At 45.8% G+C, this 27941-nt stretch overlaps 1 protein-coding gene across 10 annotated transcripts in view; it reads left to right on the top strand.

Annotated features, from left to right (window-relative positions):
* The window catches only part of ARID1B (AT-rich interaction domain 1B), a 439398-nt gene that overhangs the window by 359255 nt on the left and 52202 nt on the right, over positions 1 to 27941 (top strand). For 6 of the 10 annotated variants that reach the window (XM_059176677.1, XM_059176681.1, XM_059176674.1 and 3 more), the window contains 3 exons: positions 6507 to 6686; positions 19482 to 19809; positions 21537 to 21665. In XM_059176677.1, the coding sequence (XP_059032660.1) occupies positions 6507 to 6686; positions 19482 to 19809; positions 21537 to 21665 (637 nt within the window). The remainder of the gene's footprint in view (positions 1 to 6506; positions 6687 to 19481; positions 19810 to 21536; positions 21666 to 27941) is intronic. The other 4 variants (XM_059176683.1, XM_059176682.1, XM_059176678.1 and 1 more) reach the window with 1 other exon arrangement.

Below are 27941 nucleotides of genomic sequence, written 5' to 3'. Positions count from 1 at the left end.
GGACGGGGCGCAGATAAGGGTGCTGGTGGTGAAGGAGCAGGACCTCGTGGGAGCAGGTGCAGCCCTGGCCATGTACTGGCCGCTCGCTGCGCTTAGGAGCTGCACAGGGGAGGACTTCGAGAAAGGGGTAAAATGTTTAACCAGGGAAAGAGCTGGCCATGTGGAGGTGCTCCGGTGCCCCTAGGGTTCAACAGAACATGAAACTGTAGCTTCTGAGAATGTACACTGTGCCATCTGCTTTGTTGGTCGGGCCTCAGTTGGCCCCCAGTCTGAATTGGGTCCCCCCTTCCACCCTCACAGCACCCAAACTTCTGTTTTCTCCTGATCATGTACCCAGTCATATGTCTGCGTGTCTGTCTCCCGCCAGCACATGAGCCCCACAAGGGCAGAGCCTGCCCCCGGCTTCAGTGGCTTCGCAAGCTCCCTTGGTCATCGCTCCCTGCTGGAAGGTTCTGTTTGCTCCCCAACCCAATTTTAAGGCCTTCCAAGACAAGGATCATATGTTTGTACTTCTCAGTGCTCTCTCATCCTCGCCACTTTCCATGAGTGTCAGAGTGGCTCTGGAGCTTGCCGGCGGTTGTGCATGAGGCTGCTGTGGTCGAGTTCCCCGCGCGATCGGGATCGCGGAGCTCGGGACTGTTCAAGCTGGTTTTCAGCTTAGAGAAGCATTTCTGCATATGCTTTTCTTATTTGACTCTCAGAACGATCTTGTAAGGGAGGAAGGAAGTGCTGTTACACGCAAGAGAGCCTGGGGGTCCCCAGGGTGGGTTGCAGAGGCGACTCCTGACCCACGTCTCCTGATTCCAAAAGGATGCGAGTTTCCTGTTAGCCTGCATTACCTTTTCTCTGCGAGTATAGCTTTCCCTTCCTCTCTGCCTCTCCTTCCCCGCCCCCTCTTTTCCTTTAAATACTGTTTTGTGGGGTTTTTTTTTGTTTTTTTTTTTAAGATTTTATTTATTTATTTATTTCACAGACAGAGATCACAAGTAGGCAAAGAGGCAGGCGGGGTGGAGGGGAAAGCAGGCTCCCCACTGAGCAGAGAGCCCGATGCGGGGCTCCATCCCAGGACTCTGGGATCATGACCCGAGCCGAAGACAGCCTCTCAACTGGCTGAGCCACCCAGGCTCCCCATCATTTAGTATTTTTGCCAAAGTCTGAATTTCCCCATGTTAGATACTTACTTGGGGCATACAATTTCCTAATATATCCAGTCATAAAATGTATTTTCATAATATATAGGGAATGAATTTTATACTTTCTAAATTTCCCTTACTAGAAAGTTTGGTTTTCTAAATTCAGATGGCTCATAACCAGCGAAACTTCACACCTTTTTTAAAAAGCAGCTTTATTCTCTCAGCTGTCAGTTTTTCTATTCACAAACTATGTCGCAAGCTGTCGTTTTATAATAACTTTCTAGAAGAAGCAAAATACAATCAAATAAATATGTCACCATAAATAGGTAGAAAATTCTTGGTTGAAATTTGGTTTTTGGAAACATTTTAACATTTCTTTCATTCAAAACAAAGGTTAAAATCAAAACAAAGCAAGAAATATCCCAAATAAATAAATATACATGGAAGTCACAGAATTGACTGGCTTTTTCCTAGGGGAAAAAGTGCTGAAGGCAGAAGCGAGAACTAGAGCTAGAAGTGTCCCTTCAAGTACTCTGCTTCCTCTTCCTCCTCCCCATTGAACAGGCGGTGGAACTGAAGCCAGGCAGCTTCAGTTAACTGCTGTATCGTGCACAGCAGACACGGGAGCCCAGGACCAACAGCCTGGCTCAGTGCTCTTGCCGCCACACGAGCTGCCTCTTGCTTTTCTTTCGTGAACGTGTAATAATAGTACCAGCTAATAATTATTGGAAGCCCACTCTTCCGGGTACCCACTGTAGTATCTCATTTAATCCCTACAGCATCTTTGTGAAATAGATGCAGTTGTCCTTGTTTTACAGATGAGGTTGCAAATAGTAGACATGCAGAGTTTCTATCTTCAGAACGGAAAGTAGAAATTCTTGCCTTTTAGCCAAATTTTGTCTTCAAATTTTTCAACAGTTTGTTTAGACTGTGGGACTATTCAATAACCTTTTGAGAATACAGTTCTGTCTGTCATGGAAGCCTTTTCCGGTAGGATTACAGCTGGCATTTAACTGCGATTATGTATTACAGATCACTCTGCCTACCTCCTCACTGGTCTCCTGCAAGTCCTTTCTTCATGCCTCAGGTTCTAACAGAATTGGCTTTCAGGAATGCAAGTCGGATCATAGTGATTGCCTGCTAAGACAGCCTGTGTGGTCCATGCTACCGTTGATCTCAGTGAAGGACCACATTCCCCCCAGATTACAGATACGAGAGCTTCTGTGGGCCGTGTCACTGTGGCATAGTAGGAGCCGTATCTGTAAGACGAAATACTTCATAGTCAGGACATAGAGTAACTAACAGAAAGGTGGGCAAATGGTATAAATGGTTCTAGAAAAGAAACAAAAAATAGCTGCGAAGCAAAATGTTCCCCTTTACTCATGATAAGAGAAACACAGAATCAAATACAAATTATAGAACATCTCCAAAAAGATACATTACAAACCATTGCCCTTGGAACGGGGAACTCCATGGAAAGAGAGAGGGGTACAGTAGCCTCCCCCTGCCCCACTACGGCTGCCCTCTGTGGTTTTACTTTCCCAGTCTCCACAGTCATCCATATTTCAGAAGCAGGTGATCCTCCTGACGTAATGTCAGACAGTCATTAGTAGCCTAATGCTACGTCACAACCCCTACGTCATACCCCTCCCACCCTCGTCTCCTCATACGGGCATTTTCTCATTTCACATTATCCCAGAAGGAAGAAGGGTGAGTACAGTACAGGATGTCGAGAGAGAGATGGCATTCATATAGACTTTATTACAATATTTAGTAGTAATTGTTCTATTCTATATTAGTTATTGCTGTTAATCTCTTACTATGTCCAATTTATGAATTAAATTTGATCAGAAGTACGTATGCATAGGAAAAATCCTAGGACAGGTAGGATTCCGTACTCTCCGCAGCTTCAGGCATCCACTGGGGGGGGGTCTTGGAATGTCTCCCTCCCACCCCCGGCAGGTAAAGGGAGACACCTGCGTGTATATGTCCCTGAACTTTTGTATCATACTTTGAATGTGTAGACAGTTACCCAAGTACTAGAGTAACATGGATTTCAGGCATTTAAATAAAAAACAAATGTATCAAAACTAGCTTGCTCATTCTAGCGAGAGAGGACATCTGAGTAGGTGGGCTATTCAGTTGAAAGAGGTTGATGGCACTTCATACAGCAGGGAAGTGGCATCCAGTCCCTTTCCTATGTCACATTTCAGACCACCAAACCCTCCCCATGTTATTCCAGTCGATCTTAGCACAACCTCATCTTCATTTTAAGATGTGGAAACCGAGGCTCAGATGAATTAGGATTTGCCTGGGGTCACACAGCTGGGCCGATCCGGACACACCGTGATGTGTTTCTTCACGTATCTGTCTCCCCACACAGCTGCTGAGCTGGTGACGCAGACAAGACCGTCATCAGGACCTCGTGTTCCCAGTAGACCGCCAGTAGGTGACTTTAGCTCAGAAGGGAGTCAGGCGAGTGACGTCCCCCTTCTCCTTTCATTGTCTTGGGAAAAACATGGGAAGAGATGAGCCTCACCAAAACACAAAATAAGATTTCAGGGAGCTTTTGTAAGTGGTGCCGTTGCTGAAGCAATACACAGAAAAACAGCTGTCTAACTTTAGTTTCTGTGGACTCCATACCCCACTGAACCTTGTCTTTGAGTTGTGGAGTTTGATGCTGTGACATATTCCATTTGAATTTGCTTTAACATTCTGCCTTTTAGAATCTTCACACACACTTGATTTTCTGCAGAGTGCCAGTGATAAGTGAGATAGTTCAAGTGGAAGATGGCGTATATATTTTTAAGGACTGAGTAAATAGTAGGAAATAAAGAAATAACTTGCCCAAATGAGTTCTTAGAACTCATTTGTATAAACCTCAAGCCTATTAAGTATCCCAGAGGCAGCAAAAACCCAAGGATGTACTGTATTATCAGAGGTTCTGAATCCTTCAACATGGAGACTTTCATGGTTGAAATGAAATTGAAAAACCAAAAAAACTGACCTGTGTTATTTTCTTGAATGAAGAAGACAGCCGTCACTCTTTAGAAGAAAGAAAGACAAACCCACACAATCTGTATGGAATTGAAACACATTTTTTATTAAACAGGATTCTATATGAAACTCTTGAGAATTTCATAGTAAAGCTTAGATAAATATTTCATGAAACATCTTAAGATGCAATCATTTATAGTAATTTTAGTGCTCTGATTTCTGTTTGTTTTCAGATTTGAAAAAGCAAACATTTTCTATGATGATTTATATCTGGGAGCTGCCAATTGAGCCCAATTTCATAAGACTTATCTTTATAAATAAATGGAATAGGATAATAAGGAACAACTCTACTTATATTTTATCTCTAACTCTTTTGACAGAAGCAATGTTAAAAGATCACTTTTTTCCCCTAACCGAAATATAAACCATGGCCTTTATAAATGTCCGACCTCCTTTATCCCCCTAAGTTGAAGTTGACTTCGGATCTGAGTATCATCTCCCCTCTGGCTGCCTCAGGAGACTCTCTTTAGCCACTACTGCTCTAGGTTCTCTGGAATAATGAAGCCTCCCCCCACTCCCGCAACCTTCTGTGGCAACTAGAACCTCCGCCTGATGTTTGAGAACTCACCAGCCCAATCTCCCTGGTCCTGGGAGTTGTCGTTCAAACTGCCCACCCTTGGTATGCTAGGTTGATGGTGTTCGCTTTTTCTTAGAGACAGGTCTGGATTTGGGGTACGCTGCCTACATGAGTCTTTTCACGGCTCATTCTCTGTACTCGCTTCTCTTTGCCTAAACTGTTGATGACCTGGGGGTGCCTTGACGTGATGGTCCTGCATCATTTAAAGATGTAATTTCTTTATCCATTTGGACAGCAGCCCCCAAGCACCCACTTTATTGTGCTTGTGGTCTGCGGAGTGCACGAGGAAGTTAGTATTCATTCAATAAATAGTGACCTACCATGCGCCAGGCACCCCGCTGCCACGTTAGGACGCAGCGGTGGGACAGGCATGATCCTTGCCCTCGTGGAACTGAGGCTCTCGTGGGGAGAGGAAGACTGAGTGAGTCCCAGATACGTGAAATGATGGCAGGTTATGAGAAGCACTTTGAAGAAATTCAAGTGAGAAAGGGCCAGGGCGCTACGGCCACAGGGCAGGCAGCCTGGGAGGGGGCCTTGGAGATGAGAAGAAATCCACAGGTGGAAGCGCATTCCCAGGAAGGGGGAGCAGGAGGGAGCTCTGCTTTTTGATGTGACCTGCAAGGAGCCACAGGACATGGGACGGAGTGAGGACGGCAGCCCCTGACCACGGAGGAGACCACGGGCTGTGGTCAGAGGGCGGCCTCTGGTTCCCAGGCTCTCTGGGAAGCCTTGAGGGGTTTCATGCAGGAAAGATAGGCTCTCATTTCCTTTTTTATTCCTGAAAGACGATTCTGGCAGCTTTGTGAAAGCAAAGCAAAAGGAGCAAAGTAGGGGGTGGGTGATGGTTGAGGCGGAGAGAACCGAGTAGAACGTGGGGTGCGGGGAAAGGAAGGTGGTGGCCGGCCCGGCTTCTGCAGGAGTGCAGTCGGCAGAGGAGCAGCCCGAGAGACATTCCAGAAGCTCCAGCAACAGGATGGGCACACACCTGGGAAACAAGGGGAGGGAGGAGGGAATCACAGGAGTCTGGTTTTTGACCGGAGCGTCTGGGTGAGTGCTGGTGCCATTGGTAGAGATGGGGGACCCCAGGCATGGTAGCTTGCGGGAGGAAGTCAGAGTTCTGTTTTGGAATAGCAGAGTGTGCTCCAAACCCGCCCCTTGTTCACAGTGTCCCCGTAAGGAGCCGTATGAGCTACGGTTCACAAGTCTGAGGCACTCTAGGAGTCAAGGTGAATGATCATTGCTCAGGAGATCTGGGGGCCGAACAGTTCCGAGCAGGGGAGAGCCGGGTACTGGCACGACCTTGAGAAGAGGGGCAGAAAGAGGTGGCCGGAGACACGCATCCCAGAAATCAGGCTCTGAGAGGGCAAACCACGTGTCCGGCCCAGCAGGAGTGGAAGGCTGGCAGGGTGAGGGCTTCCTGGGTGTTACTGTTGCTTTTTGTAGGGGCTTCGTCTCCAAGAGAGGTTAAGCTTGCTTGCCTCCCCTCTCTTCTCTCTTTTCCCTAGTTCAAGCCCACGATCCACTAGCTTTCCGGGAACTCCACTGGGCCTTCAGACTTAGGACTAGGGGAGTCCCAGGGGACCCCCCCTAGATCCCCCACTTTGGCGTTGAGACACCTTTAGATGCTTCTTCGGGGGAGTCAGTCTCGCAGCACCGGTCTTCTCCCCACTCACCCTCCACACAATTCCCTGTCCATTCTGTCACCTGCTCTTACGTGTTTCCGTTTATTTCCCACCTAGGTTTTATGGCAGGCACACAAAGAAACCCCCAGATGTCTCAGTATGGACCTCAACAGACAGGACCACCCATGTCGCCTCATCCTTCTCCTGGAGGCCAGATGCATCCCGGAATCAGTAGCTTTCAGCAGAGTAACTCAAGTGGGACTTACGGTCCACAGATGAGCCAGTATGGACCACAAGGTAAACGACGCTTCTCAAAGCCGCATCACCGTAGGTTGTAGAAGGTTTGTGAGTATGTTAGTCCTTCAAGATCTTCATATCACAGACACCTTTCCAGATCCCATTATTTGTTACCGGCAGATCTGTGCACTTAACACAAACCCACCGCCCTTGTTGCCCACAGTGACGGGGAGAGTAATTATAGCGAGTGATCATTAGGCATTCACGCATCAGACACCGTGGGGACTGCCGGATTGTTTTTTTTTTTTTTTTTTAAGATTTTATTTATTTGACAGACAGAGATTACAGGTAGGCAGAGAGGGAGAAGCAGGCTCCACGCTGAGCAGAGCCCGATGTGGGACTCGATCCCAGGACCCTGAGATCATGACCTGAGCTGAAGGCAGAGGCTTAACCCACTGAGCCACCCAGGCGCCCCGGGGTCTGCCGTTTAACATAGAGAGGAGTAAGTCCATTTCTGTGGTGTAGTTCGAAATGCTTGTTGAGAAATAGACACAGATCTTGTCCTTGAAATGTTTCTGTCTTAACACTTGGATTTCATTATGTTGAATTCTGATCGTGTCCCCTGTCTCTCCGTAACTGCCTCTGGAACAGTGCGCCCCAGACTCCAAAGGGTGCTGTCTTGTGACATCCACTCCCGGTCTGTCTCCAGAGTTCTATGTCCAGGAAAGAGCAGCTCTCATTTTCTCAGTCAGTACCAGTCTTACTCTGTGAAGACAGAGCCAAGCCTGACATGAACAGTCTTTCAACAAAGGAAGATAATGGGGCACCTGGCTGGCCTCGTGGAACATGTAACTCTTGACCTTGGGGCTGTGAGTTCAAGCCCCAGGTTGGTTGTAGCAATGACTTAAAAATAAAATCTTTAAGATAATGACAAAAAAAAGGAAGCTAAGGCAAGAGTCAAAAAATAATGGAACCATTCCCAAAATGCACTGTTTACATTCTGCCTTCCTGGAAGTTGATGTATGTTTTGTCATGTACATGTAGGCTCCTCTTATCAAGGTTTTTAACCTGATACATTTTTTTCTAAGACACTTTTGGCAGTAAGGCATTTGAATTTCGCACCTTCTTTATGTTTTGTTTATTTAAATTAGACATTAATGGATAATTTAGAGAGCATGAGATAATCTGGCAGGATTCCCAGAGTTTCCTCAAAAATATCAGGAATATTCCAAGTGAAGATGATGAATGCCCACTAGGAAATTGTAGTAAACCAACAGCCAAATCAGGTCTCTTCCTGTTAAATACAGTCTTCTTCTCTTTTGAAGACCTGTGTGTGTGTGTGTGTATGTGTGCGCGCACGTGGGCGCACGTAGCGAGCCACTGAGCTCTATCGAGGGTCTCGAGTGTCAGGGTCCGTGGAGCGTCTCCAGCCACGGAGCCAGCGCCACACAAGGCGAGATGCTCCCCTGAGAAGGCCTTGCCCACCTTCTTGGCTTCTCCCCCGGTGTCTCTCAGGAAAGCCTTTTTTTCTATTTGTGGTGCTTCACGGTTTGAAAACGGAGTGACCGATGTGTCTGTGTTGTTCTTGAAGATTTCTTTCTGAAAGATCTCCAGCATCTTCCATATTCCCACATCACGTAGTTCCCTTGCCTCGAGTTGCTTCATTATCTTACATCCCAACTCTTTCTGTGAGGAAAAACTCTGCTGGAACCCCCAAAACAAGATTTAGTGCTTGGCCCTTTCCCCCCTTTGTCCGTATGTGGAGTGGAGGTAAACTTGGTGTTTTGCTTGATTCCCTTTCCACCATGTCATCAGTGGCTTCCCGTGATACCAATTTCAGGAAACCCTCAGAATTCAGGTCCCACCTGACAGTAGTCCACCTGGTCCCTGGCAGCCCCAGGAGGCTGTGACATGGAGAGACGTTTGTCCCTGCGCTGAGGCACGTCAGTGAGGCACTCAGGTGTAAGGCCACCTCTCTGCCCATGGGACCCATCCGGCGGGGGGTGTCTTCAAAACTGGGTTCCTTGGACCCTCGCAAAAAGGAGAAAACTGGTGAAAGTTAGAAAAGCAGTTTGTACATTGTGATACACACAGAAAATGGGGACTTGAGCTCAGAATGTAACTGGAGACAAGGTCAGAGCCTGTTGTTCTCAGAACTGGGAGTGGCTAAAGGTCTGGGACTTAACCGCTGAAACTCACAAGGGCTTTGTGTAATCTTCAGAATTGGTCTGTCTTCTCTTAAATAATTCACTCTCGCAACCTCATCCTCTGCTGTTCTCAGAATAAGGGAAGATAGAACCTTGACTCTCTGATGAGTCTTTTGTGAACAGTTAAGAAAGCGCTTACGCTCTCAGAGTTAATAGCAGGAAAGGCCATGTCTATAGAATGGATTTCTTCTCCAAATAAAACCCTCAGTTTTCCGGAATAATTGAACATTAGGATTCATAATTTAAGAGCACTGAACCTGTGAGGGTTCTCATCCAAACTGCTGTCTGTATGTCCTTGGAAAAGTACTTACTCTTTGGGAATTACTTTTCCTCTAGAAAATGAGAAAATCCGATCATGTTACTTTGGAATTTGCTTCCAGTTAGGTGTCCTGCGGTCTAAATCTTGCTTCCAACTCCACAGCCTTTTATATCAACGCAACCAGCTGGATCCACTCGTAACATTTTGGTCTTATAGTCAGGAAGGGATTTCTTTTAAGGCAGAAACACTGAGTATAGGTTGATACTCGAAACCACTTAGAATAAGGATAATTTGCATACTCAACACTTTTTCCCTTGGAGAACTTGAGTGCCTGCATTTCTGTCCTATCTGCCGTCTCTCCTTCCCCGCCGGTGACCTCTCGCTCACAGCCGCTGCGACGTGCGAGTCCTCCTGGCGTCCTTGACGGGCTTCCAGCGCTGTGTGCTTAGAATCAGCGTCCTGGTTCTCTGTGTGCGGCTCCGAACAGTCTGCCTTTCCTCCTTGTCTTCTCCTCCAGTGAACACTGAATCACAGGAAACAAATGCTTGTAACGTACTGTTCAGTTCCACAAATGGCCTTACTTTTGAATTTCTCTTTGTTGATTCTTTTAAACATGACACAAATGAAGTATCTTGTTCTTTCTCCTCTTAATTAATTATTCAAATTAGTAGTAAAACATTCAGCTTACAATTCTGTGTTACATGTGTTAAGGTCTCTGAAAAGAGTCACTTGTGTGTGACCCATAGAGCCCATTAGTGCCATCTTCCGTTTCTGTGCCGGGCTGGATGACTTTCTTCTGGGTTCATTTTGTTTTTAAGAGGTCTCAGAGGAAAATATCTTACAGTCTTTTTTTCAACCTTTTTATTGTCAGGAATGGCTTCTCCAAAATTGTTTTTAGTATTAACAGTCAACATTTATTACTGTGTCCTGGGTCCTGTTTGAGGCATTTCGTTTTGTTTTGTTATAGATTTTATTTATTTACTTATTTGAGAGAGAGAGAGAGAACGAGCGAGCAGGGGGAGGAGCAGAGGGAGAATCCCAAGCCAACTACCCTGAACACGAAGCCCAACATGGGGCTTGACCTCTCAACCCTAAGATCATGACCTGAGCTGAAATCAAGAGTCAGACATTCAACTGACTGAGCCACCCAGGCACGCCTGGAGCGTTTTCCATGGACTAACTCATTTAATGCCCACGACAGGCTCTGTGCTACGTACTGTTACTGTGGCACATGGCAGATGAAGAAACTGACGCATATAATAGGCAAACAGCTTCACCAGGACACGCAGTGGTCATGCCGGGATTCAAATTCAGGCTGACTTGCCCATTGTCTTAATTAATGGGAAGCTGTCACGTTATCCCCATTTTGCAAATGAGCAGGTGAGTAGGTTACGTAATTGACCCACAGTCCCACAGCTAGTAAGTGTGAGAACCAGGGTTCAAACCAAAGGAGACCTCGGAGACCGCTCACATAGTCCCATGCTTCCGACATAACCCCTCTTGGCCAGTTCATTCAGTGAGCCACTGGGGAGACACAAGCTACTTGCCTTTGAGGAACAAGGAACGTTTTGGGAATACAGGCTTAGAAATACATCAAAGGTACTAGAGATGAAGAAAAAAGTTTCTATGAAGTTAAGGAAATTTTTAGAAATGTACATTAATACTGTAAATTCTGAATTATTAAATATGCGAGTAGAGTGAATCCAATCTAAATGTGTGAAAATGTTTAATTGCGGTATATTTTATGAAATAGTGCTTTTCTACCTTCAAGCAAGTACATATAGTAACTATCCCTATAAAGGGTTTGCAAGTAAGGTGATTGAGACTTGCTTTAATAAATAGAAAGGAGTTAGAGAATTGACATGTTAATTATTAATGAATTTGGGGGAAAGAGCTGAAACAAATTTCACCTTTATAGCCTTTATATTTCTTTCTCTTTTTTTTAAAAAAAGATTTTATTTATCTATTTGACACACAAAGATCAAAAGTAGACAGAGAGGCAGGAAGAGAGAGGGGGAAGCAGGCTCCCGCTGAGCAGAGAGCCCAAGGGGGGGGGCTCATCCCCGGGATCCCGAGACCATGACCTGAGCCAAAGGCAGAGACCCAACCCACTGAGCCACCCAGGTGCCCCAGCCTTTACATTTCTTAAGAACAAAGACTGCCTTGTATTGTGTTCTCTAGAACAGTGTCTCTCAAAATGACGATAAATATTTTTTGCATATTTGTCACTAATTGCAGAAAATCGGCATCTAGCCTTAATATTGCTATAAATAAGCAATATTACCTTGCAGTCTTCTTTTTATGCTCAGATTTAGTTTCCACGTTGTAAGATTTAAGCATGAATTTTTCTTAACAGACCAATAACCATCACAATTTTATCAAAACCCAGGGATTTAGGAAGGAGTGAAAAAAATTTAAACCACAAAGCAACTTAAAATTTAAAAAAGGAAGAAAAAAACACCATAAAGCAGCTTTAATTTTGACCAGTGCAAAACTCTTTTTCCTTGCTAATTAAAACCAGCAGCGCTCAAGAGTGCTGCCATTCACCCCCTGGCTGAGGAAGCACATCCTCGTGACGTCATCCCGTGGGCTGTTCCTCCATGGAAGTTCTTGGTCACAACAAGCTGGACAGACTATAGGAATACAGGATGTGGACATTCAGCTTTTCTTGACATCTCAGCAAGGTGCCTTTTGCTAGGGCTCATAGCTTGGCCATTTTTTCAAATGTTTGAAAAGAAACGGCCTTACTGAATAACAAGCCACAAAAGGGTGAGGGTCCCTCAGCCCTCAGGGGAAGCAGGTCAGAGCTCTCCCTCCAGGCGGCGCTGTCCGCACGCAGGCACGCCCAGGGCATGGCCACTCTGGAGCCCAGGGAGGACAGGAGCTCCAGCAACGGGTGACCACGGTGACTGAGATGCTTTTGTTTCTTACCATAGAGATTTTACTGTTTTATACTAAATTTTGCTATTGACTTGAGATAATACGTTTTTACATTTTTTAATGTTTGTGCTACTTCTACTCAGTCTGAGAAATAAATTCGAAAATTTGTGCATGATGAAAGTAAAATTCGACATATGTGCAAGATAGGAAAAGATCATTTCACTCATAAAAAGTCACTGATACCGTAGCAGTTCCTCTCTATTCTTTGAAAGGTGCTATTTATTGACTGTCAGGGCCCAACAATAGTTGCAGTTACTAATTTTTTTCCCCCACAGCAACATGAGACGGATAATTTTATAGTATATCCTTTTTGCAGATGAGGGAACTGAACTCGGGAGTGACAAGTGGCTTTCTAAAGGTCCCACATAGCAGACCATTATACCCCTGCTCCTTGAGGGCCTTTGCTCTCTTCTGCACTCCCTGTCCTGGAGTCGGATGCTGGCTGGCATCTGACGGTGCCCATATGTCCCCTGGGCCTGTCTGATGTCGGGCTCTGTGACAGTTGTTTCTCTGAAGATGCACTTCTTCCTGGGGAGCCGTGAACACGCACACAGCTCCCTTCGCTGGGGTGGCTCTCCTCGGTCACCTTGGTAGGACGCCTCCCCTCGCCACTCTGTAGAAATCTCCCTTCGTGTTTCTTGAGGGCACTTACTGGCACCACATGACATGGTCTAGACTTGACTTCTTTGCCTGTCTCATGCCACCAGAATGGCAGCTCTTTGCCTTCATTTGCTGCCGAATCCCCGTTAGCACACAGTGAGCGTGGAGGAGGCCCTCCCTTCAGAGCTCTTTCTGAAAGAGATGAAGATGGGGAGTTCCAGAGGTGCTGGTGCTTTTCCCACCCTACCTTGATGCTTCACAGGGTTGGGGTTGATGACTCAATGCTTAAGAGGTGAATGCTTTGGGAGGTGAAACGAAGGATCATGTTTGTCTATTTCTTTCTGTGCATGTGTATTCTCTGCACTGAGCTTGCATTATTGTGTAATTAAATTTTTTAAGCAGTTCGTTTAGGTAACATACGGAAAGAGCTACCAGAAGTGAGTCGCTGAAGCCATACTGTAAGGCAGTTGGCCTTTCCCCCTCTATTCCAAGCTTTGGGCAGGATGGCTATTTCTCTTCCACTGTGAAGACTTCTTAAAATGCATGTTGATCTAGGGAAGATGTGGTGCCATAAATACCAATTCCAAAAACAAATTCTCTCCATTCCCACCAATAGCAGGATTTAATGTGACTGAAGGTAAGTTATCTTTCATTTTGAACCTGCATTTGTGGTCTACGAAGACCACAATGATTCCTTTGGAGGGATCATTTTCCCTCCAAAGTAGTATCTAATAAAAGAGCTATATTGTGTTATCAGCCTGTGTAGAAAGCTGGAGTTAGAAGAAGGTTTTTGAAATACAACTTTTTTTTTTTTCTTTTAACACAGAAAGGATCTTACTGAAATATGGTAACCAGCAAATAAACATGTGAAAAATGCTCATTCTTCATTGGGGAAATGAAAATTAAAGTCACAGTGATACCCACTCCATACCTCCTGGAATGGCTCTTTTTTTTTTTTTTTTTTTTTTTAATTAACAATATCAAGGATGTAGAGCAGTTAGAACGCATACATTTTTTTTTTTTTTTAACTCATACATTTTTTGGTAGATTTACAAAGTCAAACACACTTACCCTACAACCTGGCACTCTCGTTCCTCGGGTCCTGCCAAGAGAAATGAAACCTATGTCTACGCAAAGACCTGTGTGCAAATGTTAGCAGCTTTGCTTGTAATTGCCAAAAACGGGGAACAACTTAAATGTCCACAGAATTGAAAGCTACTCGGCAACCAAAGGGAAGAAGCCGCTGACGTGTGCAGTAATGTGGATGGATTTCAAAAGCGTGATGCTAAGGGAAAGCAGCCAGACACAAAAGACTACATGCGACATGATTGTGTATGACGGTACTGGGGAGAAGGCAAAGCTGTAGGAAGAGAAATCAGATCAGTGTTTCCCACGGGTGGTCATGAGGCTGACCACAAACGGGCAATTTTTTTGTCATGGTAGAACTATCCCATGTTCTGGTGGTTATAGGACCTATAGGATTGTTACTGTATGTGAATTCTATCTCTATAAACTTGACCTAAAATCGTGATGTAGTAGACAGCTATAAGAAGTGCCAAACATAATTAACTGAACAACAAGGTCAGTGCCTTTTGAGCACTAATCCACAATTACATTTATCATAATACATAGCTAATTAGTCCGTTTTATTTTTTTCCTGCTCTGGGCAAAGTGTCTGGTCTGTGATTTGGGCACCGTTTTACCCTCCACAGCATGGGGGAAATGCTAGGGAGCCTTGCGTGTAGAAGTGATTCTCCAGTTTTTGTCAAACGATGACACTGAGAAGCAAAACTTCTTATGTGAGTGGAAACACTTAATAGTTCTTCAATATAGGCAGGAGGCTTGGAATATAGACTGTAACTTGCAAATTAAATATTCCAGAGTCAGGTACAGAATTTTTTGTGGTCCTGCTAAAATAATAATGTGACTGGAACAGAGTCCCGCTCCAGCTAGTGCTTGACTACACCTCCTGGTAGGTTGAAATCTGAATTTATCTGGTGACCGATTTCCCGAAATTGGTGTGCCAAGATGAACCCACTTGAAAACTGTGGGCTCTCGGACTTGGCTGGAAGACCCGTCCAGCTGAGGTGGGCTGGCCCAGCATCTGCTGCCTTCATTGTGCTTAACGCTGGATCCATCTGTTTTCTGTCGGTGCTGGTGCCAACAAATTACTAATCTATTAGAGAAACATGGAAATAAGATTGCACTTCTCATTCCTGGCTTTTCCTCTCATATTTTGCTTGGCTTACGTGTTTGGTTTTTGTTTATTTGGGGGAGAAAGATATGTTATCGAGAAGGCAAGGGGGGGCATTAATCACTTTTCACTCCTTCCACACATTTTTAAAAAAGATTATGGGGAAAGATCATCCGTTATCCACGATACTGACAGTATTGTGATCGTTGATGATGATGGTGGCCACTCCTGTGTATGCGGGGCCTCTGTGCTCGGCACTTTGCTAGTCCCTTGGTGCCAGGTCCGCATGATCGTGCTTACTTTTACAGATGGCAAAACCGATGGTCAGACAGGTTAAGTAACTTATCCAAGGTCATGCCGCTATTCAGACCCAAATTCTAGAGCCTGCACTTCATCCGTTGCTGCCTCTTAAGCCATTTAAAGCCTTTAGAAAGCATTTTTATCCAGGCATGTGAGTTTAATGAGGAGTCTTTAGCGTTTCAAGGAGAAGAAAAGGGGACTTTGTACTTCTTCTCCCAAACAGAGGCCTCTGTAATTAGAACGGATTCCCTTGACGTGTGCTTTTGAGTGCCAATTCATGGAATCAACCCAACTGATTGAGGAGAATGAGATTGGGAGCACAGCACTCAATGGGCCTTTCTACGCACAAGTGCTTGCGTGCGTGTGTGAGTGTGTGCCTGGGCTGTGTGCTCACACGGACCCCGCCCACCTGCTGTCCGCAGACCAGCTGCGGAATGGAGCAAAGCCATTGAAACGCAGCCCTTCCTCTTAGCACGCACCATGAATGAGATGGAAGAAGTAGGGTCCAGGGTAACCGAACATCTCAGTCATTTCTTTCCTTTGTGTTCCTTAAAATACAGCCCCTGACTGCCAGTTATACCGAAGTGCAAGAGCTCAGGCTGACAGGGTTTCTCTGTTCCAGCCGTAAGCAGAGTTCAACAAAATCAGGAACTTTCTCTCTAACAAAACTGCATTGTGGGCCCCGTCTGCCAGAACCATGTCCAAACGCTTGTTTTCTAAAACAAGATTCAAGTGTTATTTCATTTCCTTCGAAAGCAAAGGGTACATATGTTTTCACTGAATCCGGTTTCTTACCAAATGAGTCACTTACCAAGTGCTGGGGAAGGGCGGGAGCTAGTAATCGAATAAATATGTGAATTAATTTCATTTGCATTCGAACTGTGAATGAGTTTATTTATTTTTAATAAAAGCAAGAGCCAAAAAAGAGCACTGTGTTCCCTGATGCTATCAGACTGTCTGGAAGCGAGGGCGTGTGAGGTCAGTGAGGATAGAGACAAGTCTTAACTCTGCCCACAGAGAAGCTTTCGGAGGCCTGTGCTCCAAGAAGGCGTAGGAAGAGGCAGGCCAGCAGCCTACCCACCGCGCCGTGTCCCTCACAAGCCGGGGAAGCATAAGGTGCCCTTTCCACCACAATGGTGTGACAGGAAGACAGACGGGGACCTTATGTGTGGTCCTGTGGGGTGGGAGATTCCAAAACAACTGAAGAACTTTTTATAAAGAACTTTGAAATTGATCAACAGTGAATGTTTTACGCTTTACGTGGAAACAGTGTCCGTTCGATTATTTCCGCAAAGGCAGAGTATTTTCTTAGGAAAAGGCAGCGTAAATTCAAGGAGCTGGCTATTAAAGACCGACTCATGAGGACCTGAATGGTAGCTGTTCACACCTCTCCTGTTCCTTCTAGTCTCTCTTGTTTTCCTCCCATTTCCAGTTCCTGAACTACTGGGGCATCACTCTGTTGTCATTCCCCTTTAGGCTTTCCTTCGCCTTCCAGAGGACATTCAGAGTTGAAGAAGTTGCTGGTTGTAACAAGTCCCCTTCTGTGCTGGTGGAGCACTATATTGGTTTGTCCTGTGATTGGTCTGTAGCAGGGGCCAGCACATTATGACCAATGTTGGCCCACCACCTGTGTTTGTAAATAAAGTTTTATTGGGACACAGGCACTCTCATTTGTGTATGGAGACCATCTGGCCCATATAGCTAAAATATGTACCATCCAGACCTTTACAGCAAACGCGTCAGCCCATGGTCCCTGTGAATGGTGACCTTCTCGCCATCTGCAATAAATAACACACTCCACGGACACCCAACGAGAAAGCTCACGTGATGTACCCAGGCCCTATTGAAAAGGCTGCAGATCTCTTGTAGGTTTATAGGTGATGCAGTTTCACACGTGTGGATTAAGGAAACCTCTTTTTATGGTTGCGATGATGTGTCACATAAGTATAGTTTTTCCTTAAGCGTTTGAGAGGCCACCCAGTAGTGTCATGTGCTCGGACTCTGAACCACACACACAGATTTTACCTGCGTGCGAACGGTACCTTCTCTGCTTAGCAGGCCCATGACCTTGAGACGGGCTCCTTAACATCTTGTGCCTCAGGTGTCTCATCTCCAGAATTAGGATTGTAATAACAGAGGCCTCTTAGGCTTGAAACGAGGATTAAATGAGTTCACACAGAATTTGGAATTGAGCTTAGCACACAGTAAATATTAAGTGTTTGCTTTTATTATTGTTACTCATCAAATCCAATTTCTGCTGGAAAACCTGGAGATACTCCTCTTTATCTTCAGGATAAACCGTACACTTGGAGGCTTGGAACACAAGGCCCTCCTGAACGTGCCCTCTGACCGCAGGGTGCCCGGCACACAGCCACACAGAGCTCATCAGTGGCCTGATGTCTGCGGTCTGGCTGGCTGTAACGTGTGCTGTCCTCTCCTCTGCCTGACTCGCCACCCAGATACCTACTCCCTCCCATTTTCACGTGCTCGTTTGCACTACTGCCCATACATAATGTCCTTTAACCCTAGCAAGAGCGCAAGTAGACAGTAGTAGAGGGGATTATCTTTGGTTTATGGGGAAGAAGATGAAACCTAGAACGGGGAGAACAAGTTAAGATCTGGGAGACAGTCTGTGTGGAGCCGTCACTTGGCACCAGCTCCCCCAGGTCCCAGGGCCTGCCCACCTACAGGTTCCCGAGCTCCCCGCCCAGCAAAGAAACGTTCCCGAACTCCCCTACTGCGCTGATCCCTGCCCCACCCCCAAGCACACTTATTCTTTTTTGCTTTTCTACACTTTCTTGTCTTATCCCTGCTACTCTACACACACACACAGACACACACTCTGAGCTTTTTGAGTGCAGGAATTGCATTGTATTTAACTTTATATCCCCTAGAACAGTTACATTATTTTGACAAGGAGATTCTTCCAGAAAGCAGTAAGGATTGATTGGGAAACACTGATCTGTATTCTACAAATGCTTTTTACATTCATTTTATTTCAGTAATCATTTGTGGGAAGGCAGCATGTTTTATTGGTTAATTACATGGGTCCCATAATCCTTTGGCTTGAGCTTGACTCCTAACCTACTAGCTGTTGATTTTCTCCATTTGTAGATGGAATCGTCGTCATTTATATGTATTTCATGTGGTTATTGGAGAAATGAATGTAATCATCGAAGCAAAGCATTTAGCCCTGCGTGTCGTACGTGGTGTGGTTTGGCAGTTACTATCTTCAATTATTATTATTATTGGAATGACGTTACATATGCCTTTAATTTATTTGATTTTAATCTATGTACACTCGGCCAAAATAAAAGGTGTGGAAGGAGAGAGAAGACAGAGCTACTGAAATAGTTGGGACCCTTAAAGCCGCCATTCTCCTCAGTGTGTCCCCCACTGTGAATGGGGCTGGGGGTGCACTTGTGGTCCCTCATGTCCTCCTCAGGCTCTGCCTGCTCCCCGCAGTGTCCCCATTTCACTGCGCCCACGTCTGGGTAGTGCTTGAAGCCATATTTCCTAAGACAGGCACTAAGCACAAACTAGCTGCTTCATCTGGTGCTCAGGTAAAAAAACAAACACGCAAACAAACCAGACGTGCTCCCAGCATCAGAGAAAAGCAGATTGTTTGGCCAGACTGCTGTTGAGCCCCCATACGACATCCCCTGTGGGGTTTTATTTTTTTTATTTTATTTTTTTTTAAGATTGTATTTATTTATTTGACAGAGATCACAAGCAGGCAGAGGCAGGCAGGGGGATGGGGGAAGCAGGCTCCCCGCTGAGCAGAGAGCCCAATGTGGGACTCGATCCCAGGACTCCGAGATCATGACCTGAGCCGAAGGCAGAGGCTTAACCCACTGAGCCACCCAGGCGCCCCTCCTGTGGGGTTTTGGAGGATAATTTTGACCACACGTTTGTCTCACGTGTTGTCTTTCTGAGAGCCCCGGATCAGGACTGTCGAGCACAGTGGTGACGTGGTTGCAGTCTCAGTGGTGTGTTCCCAAGGACTAGGGTTGAAATCATGACTTTGCTTAAAAGGTAAGCATGTGAGCGTTGGATGGACTGAGGCAACACTCACTACCAGCGTCCCCTGCCTGTTTCTGGATGGTCTGGATGATTAGTCTGCATGTCCCCTCCATCTCGCAGCGGTCCTGTGTGGCTCTTTGCCTTTGGAATGGGCCAAGCGAGCACGTGTTGACACAGCCAGCCTCATCCGTGCCAAAGGGGAAGGGTTAACAAGGATAATGACTGCCGTTCTGTGTTGACCACATTGTTGGACAAGAAGCATTTCCAGCGAATGTTCTCACCAGTCCAGATACTGAGTAAAAGGCTTTAATTTGTGTTTGCTTTTTGTTTAGGTAACTACTCCAGACCCCCAACGTATAGCGGGGTGCCCAGTGCAAGCTACAGCGGCCCGGGGCCCGGCATGGGCATCAATGCCAACAACCAGATGCATGGACAAGGGCCAAGCCAGCCATGTGGTGCTATGCCCCTGGGACGAATGCCATCAGCTGGGATGCAGAACAGACCATTTCCTGGAAATATGAGCAGCATGACCCCCAGTTCTCCCGGCATGTCTCAGCAGGGAGGGCCAGGAATGGGGCCGCCGATGCCAACCGTGAACCGTAAGGCACAGGAGGCAGCCGCTGCAGTGATGCAGGCCGCTGCAAACTCGGCCCAGAGCAGGTATGCCGTCGGGGCAGGTGGTCTACGTGCGCACCTGCGAGCGGGCCCCACGCCCGCGCCACCCGGGGTGGGGAGTGTGGTGTTGCTCGGCTTGGCCATCCCTTTGGTGTTCACACAAGTTGTCCCTTAAAGTACAGAGAAGTCAGTGGCAGACCACGATCTGTGAGACACGGAGGGAGGAACCTGAGTGGTGGCCGAGTCCGCTGTGGGAGCTCGTTTAGAATGACCGTGACTAGACCTCGCAACGCGCGCCCAGGGCAGCGGCATAGCTGGGTGTCCCATCAGAGGAGCAAGGTTTAAGCAGGAAAGGTCTAAAGCTGAAAATGTAGGCTTCTAAAATCTAAACTACTGAAAAAGAATCACCTTCCTTTCTTTTTTTAAACCCACCATAACAGTCTTTATAAAATAGGATCTTTGTCTATGCACATATTCGTATTGTGTGTGTTTGTCTAAATGTTTCTGTGTGAGATTATGGATTTCATACTCTCATGGTAGATTTTATTTTTCTAGGCCTACCTCTCTATCTGTCCAAACCAAAATGCGGCCAGTAAAGCAAAGATAATATTTCATAAAGTTTTAAGTTGACAGAGCAAGGTTTTAGCCTCAGTTACTTACTTGTTTTTAATCTTGATTTTTAAAATTGTTGAAGTTATTTAAACTGCATAAAAATAACATACTTAATGAAAAATTTATGAGACAGAAGTGAATAGTTTTAAGAGAAGCATTTATAGGTATGTTTTACATTATGTTGAACAAATGCTAAAATACGTTTTAAATCAAAGCACATTGAAAGCTACATATGAAGATAGGGTGTCTTCAGAAGAAAAGATAGAAGCATCAGATTTTTGTCAAAGGGAAAGAAAAATGTGTGTGTGTGTGTGTGTGTGTGTATTTAAATGTGTCCCTTTGTTACTTTTCCTCTGAAGCTGCTATTCGGGGGATGTTAGGGACCCCTTTAGTCTCACGTTTGCTCCAAATAATGATAAATTTCCCTTGAGGAATCAAAATGAAAGTGAGTCATTCTTTTTCTCTCTCTCATCCATATTACAGTTCCTTAAAATCTCCTGAACTCCACCCCTGTCTAGGGAGTGTTTTAATAAACCTGTCCATGAACACCAGTTTTCCTGGTCCAGCTGAAGTTCTGAGATCGGTTGAACCGAATTGTTCATGGTTGCACCAGCTCCTCTCAGGTGGAAAGTGCCTGATGGCACCAGAGGCTGCGGCTGGTGGCCTGGGAGGAAGACACCCAGAGGGACAGGCCATAACTAGCTGTTCTGCGTAAGAGTCTTGCGCTGTTCCCTTCCAGAATCAGCCGATGTGGCATTTTCTACCGATTTGTGCAGAGGAACACATCCCTGCCTTGTCACGTCTGCCTCTGAGCAGCTGGCCACCCCAGAGCCTTGCCTTCCTGGGCCATCCGCTGCAGCCCTCAGGGCGCTCTGAGGACTGTGCGTTTTGGCTTGTCCCGGAGTCAGGGGTGCGCTGATGTGAGCATGGGGACCAGCTCTGACAGTCTTCCCCCATCTCTCTCCTTCACCCTGCCCTCCTCCCCGCCCTTTTTTCGAGGAACCATCTCCGGTCCCCCTGGCAGGCAGCTGCATGGGACAGAGGCCGAGGCCACATTCTGTAGCGCTCACACCCACACGTGGAGAGAACCTAAAGCGCAGGGGGATTCAGACTTGTCTACAGAACAAATCCAAAGAAGTTGTTCTTCTGTTCTGCTTTAGGCCACCATACATTAGGTCGCCTGCTTATCCCAGCCAGTCTGGGGCTGGGGGACGCCCCATGTTTTCTTCCCAGCACCCCAACTATGGCAACTCTCAGGCTCCCATGATGCACCAGCCTGACCAGTACGGGTAGGTAGCCACATACCCTGACTTGCTGCGGGACCTGGGCATTTTTTTTTTTTAAACCGTTAATGACCGTGCCATCTGGCTGCAAAAGGAACACCCCAAACAAGAAAGCGAAAGACCTAAAAGGAAATCCATCCCAGAGGGGGTCGTCTTTTTGTTTCTTTTCGTTTGTTTCGGGGTTTTTGTTCGTTTTGTTCTGTTCCGTTTTTCACTCTTCTGGACGGTTCCGTGGTAGTGTGGTGGCGCCCTGCATGCCGTCCCCAGATCCCGTCTCTGCATGGCTTTGGGCATGGCTGCTTCTCTCCTTCGTGCCTGAGAGGGAAATGCACACTCTGAGCTCCATCAGAGTAATGAAGTCACCTCCCCTGGCGTGATTTCCCCCACTGTCGTCCTCGTGTTGTCTGGGAACTTGTGTCGTACAGCACTGTTATCACAACTGTGTTACTGTCATTCCCGCCACTACGGTGACCTGCTCCCACACACATCCCCAAATTCCGAGCACAGCAACCTTATTTGACAGGAGACTCGCTGCAGGAGACATGACTCAGGTTATTAATAGGACTTAAGAGGGGTTTCATTATATCATCACTGAGCAGATATCTGTGCCAAAGATTTCTGTTACTTCTCACAAGGAGTTTTAGAATATTAAAGTCCCCAGAAAAATGCAACCAAATCCTCCAACACAGAATTTGCTTTCTAAACATAGTGTTGCCATATTGTTGTCAATTTCAACACAGGAATTACATACAGCAACAAAAAGTGTCTTTCTTCTTTCCTTACTACAAAGCTTTATAAGAGCAGGCTGTCACCATTTTTAGGTTAGTAAATGCTCCTATGGTGTATTATTATTGAGCAATTTATTTAGTGAAAATATTATTCTTGATATTGTTTTCCATATCGTAACAGTAAGATTATCCCACAGAGATTGAATTCTCTTCAGTAGCTGCAGTAGAAACACGCCACATTTTTGCTGAAGATAAAACAGGGAACAGTCCGCTGGCTTTGTTTAAAGATTAAACGTATACAACTGTGCTTTCACGACTTGTTGTGAATACGTAACACAGACAGCCCTCCAATAGTTTTATATTCGGGATACATTTATTTAGACAGCAAGAGCAAATGATAATTTTGCAGTCGAGAGTTCTAAATCCTGTAAACATGGTCCTAAATGTGGGCCAACAAATACAGAATTTTGTAAACATAATCCTAAAAGCGAAATAATAAATGTAGAATTAGGTAAACATAATTCTTTTGGGACTTTGTCTTTTCCTCTTCCTCCTCTCTTGTGGTACCTTCAAGGTCAGTCCATGAGTCAGTAGGAAAATCACAGAGGGGAAAGGGAGGCATTCATCATCAGCTGCTAATCCATAGGATCTGTCCCTCACCAACTCTGGAGTTCTATTTAGTCCCACAAAGCTAGTTTGGCTGTGCCTTGCCAAGCCACATTAAGCAGCTGTGTAAAATGAATTTAAATGGCATGCATCAGAGTAAAATCTCTTCCACTGGGGCAGAAAATCAATGTTAGCTAACCAGCACGAGAAGATCCAATCTGCGTTTCAGCCAACAGCATCCGCATAGCTTCCTTAGAACACAACACCTCCTCCTTAATTAAAAATAAGAACAAGAAAGATGTTGGAGTTTTTCTTTGTAAATCTTTTAAAGGACACTTGGCAAAGGCTCGTCTTTGCGGCCCCATCCCTGTGAGCTCAGAATTTTGCCTTTTTATGTCTACAGCATTCTTTCTAAAAAAGAAAGAGAAGAAAGTTTTATTTCTATTTTAAATCTTCCTTCCTTTGCCCTTCGCCATCCACGTAACCTGTTGTGCCTTTTTTTTCCCCCAAAGCAGAAGCTTGAGCGTGAGAAAACATGTGTAGTACATGTTTTAGTGCTGTGGGTTGAGAAATTTGGTTTTCAACGTGCTTTTGCTTTCCACATCTCCTTGCAGCAAACTCGTGTTTTCGCTTTTGTTTTTGTCGTCTTCCCCGTTGGTAGCCGTGCTGGGCGGAAGGCAGGTGGGCAGTTTGGAAAAACGCATTTGCCGAACATTGGTTTCTCCTGGGGAAGAAGTGGCCTTGCAGAAACATCCTCACAGAGTTTGTTCAAATGCCTTCTTTCTTGAATCGGAGTCCCACAGGGCCCACAGCCTCTGAAAGAAACTGAAAAAGACATACTAATGACAAAGGTAGTGAGTGTGTGTGCGCGCACATACGTGTGCAATTAGACAGGAACAGAGAGCTCGCTGTGAGACATGCCAGCTCACGGCAGCTACACTCTGGGCTTTCGCAGCTCGTGGCAGAGAAGATGATACAGAAAGCACACAGGTCTGACTGGTTGGAAGCCGTTTCACTAATTCCCTTTTTAAGGCTGGCATGAGAAGGGTGAAACCCACGTGCTGCCCTGAGTAGGTTAAGGAACGTGTAGAAGATTTGGGTTTTTTTTTTTTCTTGTTTACCTTTTGAATAAAGGAATTCCTTGTTTTGATTATCAGGATTTACAATAGAATATGGTAACTCTTACTGTTCGAGTACTAGATTAGCTCAGTAATAATGTCTAATTATTTGGAATCAGTAATTTATACCATGCATTTGTCCAGGATGCCCCTCCCCCCGCCATATACACTGATACACATTTTACTCAGAAAATGCATTGTTGTGTTTAGTTTTTTTTTTTTTTTTAAGATTTTATTTATTTATTTGAGAGAGTGAGCACAAGCTGGGGGAGGAACAGAGGGAGAGGGAGAAGCAGGCTCCCCACTGTGCAGGGAGCCCAACTCGGGGGCTCGATCCCAAGACCCCCAGGGTCATGACCTGAGCTGAAGGCAGATACTTAAGTGACTGAGCCTCCCAGGCGTCGCTGCTCTGTTTAGTTTTAAAGCATTTCTGGTTAAGGTGGTGCTCTTTTGAAGTACTGAGAGGCAGAAACATTAGATGATTGATGGGAAGCCTAATTCAGGAACGGCAAGTGACTGTCACCCTCCGTCCAGTTCTGATGGCTGTCTATGGCACCATGTTGAACAGAGTTGAGACATTGTCCGCAGAGGAAAGTCAAAGCTGGCCAGAAGATTAGGAGGGACTTTAGCCACTGCCCCAAAAGAACCGTTGCCATGAATCTGAGGCCACACACACACATAAATTTCCCTCGGCTGCTAAGTGGGTTTTGCCTCCGTCCATTCTGGGCGGCACCAGGAAGCGTCCAACAGGTAACACTCTTGCCAAATACAGCCGATTTGTGGATTTGGCTACATCGGAGTTACCCAGGTTTTTGCCTTGGACGTGAGCCCCAGGATGAAGCATGACTTCAGTGAACTTGTAGACGGCCCACCAAGCCCCACATCTTTAGGCGGGGGTATCCTTCGGTTCCCTGAAGACTGCCACCCCAGCACCCCCAGGTATCAGTTTGAATCTCATCTTTGGTGACTTGAGGTGGCTTATGCCAGAGTTCTGACACAGATCCTTATGATCTTTCATCAGAACAAGAATGTTTCAGGGGCGCCTGCGGGGCACAGTTGGTTGGGCACCTGACTCCTGGTTTCAGCTTGAGTCGTGATCTTGGGGTGCTGAGATCTAACCCCACGTCAGGCTCTGTGCTCAGCAGGGATGTCTGCTTGGAAATCGCTCTCTCCCTCCACCTCTCCTGCCCGCGCTGTCTCTCTCTCAAATAAATTTTTTTAAAAAGAAGGAAGATAATGCCCCGTTCTGCATTCCAAGAGGGTTTGGTTTCCATGACAGAACAGTAGAACCTCAGAGCTAGAGGGATTATAGGTGTCATCCAGCCTCTGTCCCCTGAGTTCATGGTGGAGGAAACCAGTCTCTCTGAGTTAGCTGCTCGGGACCCTTCCACCAGGGACAGGTGGGCAAGGCCGGCTCTGCACTAGTGTCCTAATGGCTTCCCTTAGTGCGGTCTCTCTCGATTTTCCCTTTAAAAGAAAACACCTTAATTTTAGTTCTCCGTCATGCCTAAGGGCAGTTCTCTTGCCGGAAACCAGCCATCGGCCCAAGTCTGGGTGGAGATCGTGCTTCTGAATTACAGTCCGGGCTTCAGTTCCCTGCCCTCCCTGCGATGCCCCTGCAGGGAACCACAGGCCTGGCACCTCCCCACGCAGACCCCGCACACAGCGTCGTCGTTTCTGGAACCACGCGCCTTGTGAGGTGAAGTCACTGTTTGCTCCAGGGCACACGGCGGATGGGTTTGAGTCTCCACCCTCCGGTATGGCTTTAGCACCCGGCTTCGTTGGGGCCAGAGCATGGCTGTTGGAGGAAGGGCTCCGAGTCAGCCCTTGGACCCACAGGGGCGCACAGCCGCTGATGCTGGCACAGCCACGTCCGTCTTCCCTGTGCTGTCCCCGAGAGATGCGCCCGTGCACTGATTGAACTTCAGAAAGAGCCAGACTCACAGGCTTCTTAGTTTTAGGGGAAAAAAATGAGCAAAAGTAAGTCAGTTTGGAAAGTTGTATCACTCTTTCCTGCAAGGGAACTTCTATACCGACTATCACAACCATGAATCTGGAGACCTACGTTTTTATACTTACATCAGACCAAAAACTAGGATAGCCGAAATCAGTTTTGTTAAAATATTTTTGTTTTTAGGGGGCGCCCAGGCGGCGTAGTCAGTTGAGCGGCCAACTCTTGGTTGTGATCTCAAGGTTGTGGGATCGAGCCCCACTTTGGGGGCACAAAGTCTGGTTGGGTTTCTCTCTCTTCTTCTGCGCCTCCCCCCCCATTAGCTGTTTCTAGCACTCTCTCTCTCTAAAATAAATAAATCTTTCCAAAAAATATTTTTGTTTTCAGTGAAACAAGAGATTGGGAATTCTAACATTTTTTAACTTTTGTCACTCATTATATCCCATGAAGTCATCTTAATCGTAAAGTAACTTGATCAGCACAAGCAGTGGGTTAGCCTGTCCTCTGAGCTGTAGAGAGCCGCTTACGTCCATATCTCATGGGCATCCCACATACACACATGTCTTCCAGCAACTGTCTTTAGGGAGGTGTATTTATAATTCATTTCCCCTGTTGCTGTTTGCCAGCGAGGCACTTCTTCTGTATTATTTTCCTTGAAGCCAGTATGACGCAATTCTGCTGATGGGCGGGGAGCCACTGATGTGGAAATACGTTAATGGAGACAGTGCATTAAAATGTCAAAGGGAAGGGGCAAAAAACTTCTAAATGTGTCAGGACCCAGTTGCCGTGGGGTCCACGGGCCTGAAGGGACTGGAGTGATGTGTATTAACGAAGAATTTAGCCCTTTGGATTTTGGACAGTTAGGTTTTAAAATAATAGCTGTGATTGGAGAAGTCACATTATTGAAAGACAAAGAAAAGGTTTCAAAGGCTTAAGTAGAGTTTTTATTTCTGCAATTAAATGTAAGCCTTTGCATTATCATCTAAATACTGTGCTTAGTTTTTAGCCTCTTTTCCCTTCAGAATTTAGAATTGAGTATTCTGTTGGCATTTTAAGATTATGTCTTTAATCAAATCTTTCAGAGTTTCATAACTATCGTGGTAACCACAGAGTATATTTATTAGTCTTCACATCAAACAGTGGTAAAACAAGGGGTGCTTGGCTGGCTCAGTCAGTAGAGTGTGTGACTCTATCTCAGGGTCATGAGTTCAAGCCCCACATTAGGCCTGGAGCCTACTTTTAGAAAAAAATGAAACACTAATTTTTTTAAAACATTTTATTCATTTATTTATAAGAGTGCACACATGCACGTGTGAGCAGGGAGATAGGCAGAGGGAGAGGGAGAAAAAAATCTCAAGGAGATTCTGCACTAGTGTGGAGTCTGGTGTGGGGGCTCGACCCCATGACTCGGAGATCATGACCGGAGCTGAAATCAAGAGTCAGACACTTAACCAACTGAGCCATCCAGGTGCCCCAAATACTAATTCTTAAAAGACTAAGATTATATATATTTATTTATTTATATATATATATATATATATATATATATATATATATTTTTTTTTTTTTTTTTTTTTTAGTTTAATGAGATCCAAGGAATCCAAGTCCAAAATGTAGAGCAACCCTTTTATGGATTAGGGTCTGTGAAGTTCCATAAACAAGCGACTGTGTTGCCTGGCGGGAGTTGTACCCACCCCAGCCACTGGCAGGGGGAGTCTCACGAGCCTGTATTTTTTGTAATCCCCTAAGGGTCCCTGGGGTGGCCACTGCATGTCTAAGGCTTGGCCTTTGGGATTCCCGCTCCCTGAAGAGAACTAGGGGAAACTCAGAGGGACGCAGGTGGAAAGTGGAAAGTCAGATGCCCACTTTTTTGTCCCTG

The sequence above is a fragment of the Mustela lutreola genome, chromosome 6 (assembly GCF_030435805.1).
Source record: "Mustela lutreola isolate mMusLut2 chromosome 6, mMusLut2.pri, whole genome shotgun sequence".
NCBI classification, from domain to species: Eukaryota; Metazoa; Chordata; class Mammalia; order Carnivora; family Mustelidae; genus Mustela; species Mustela lutreola.
Note: the sequence above shows the minus strand (reverse complement) of the source record. Positions and strands in the feature narration are given on the sequence as shown.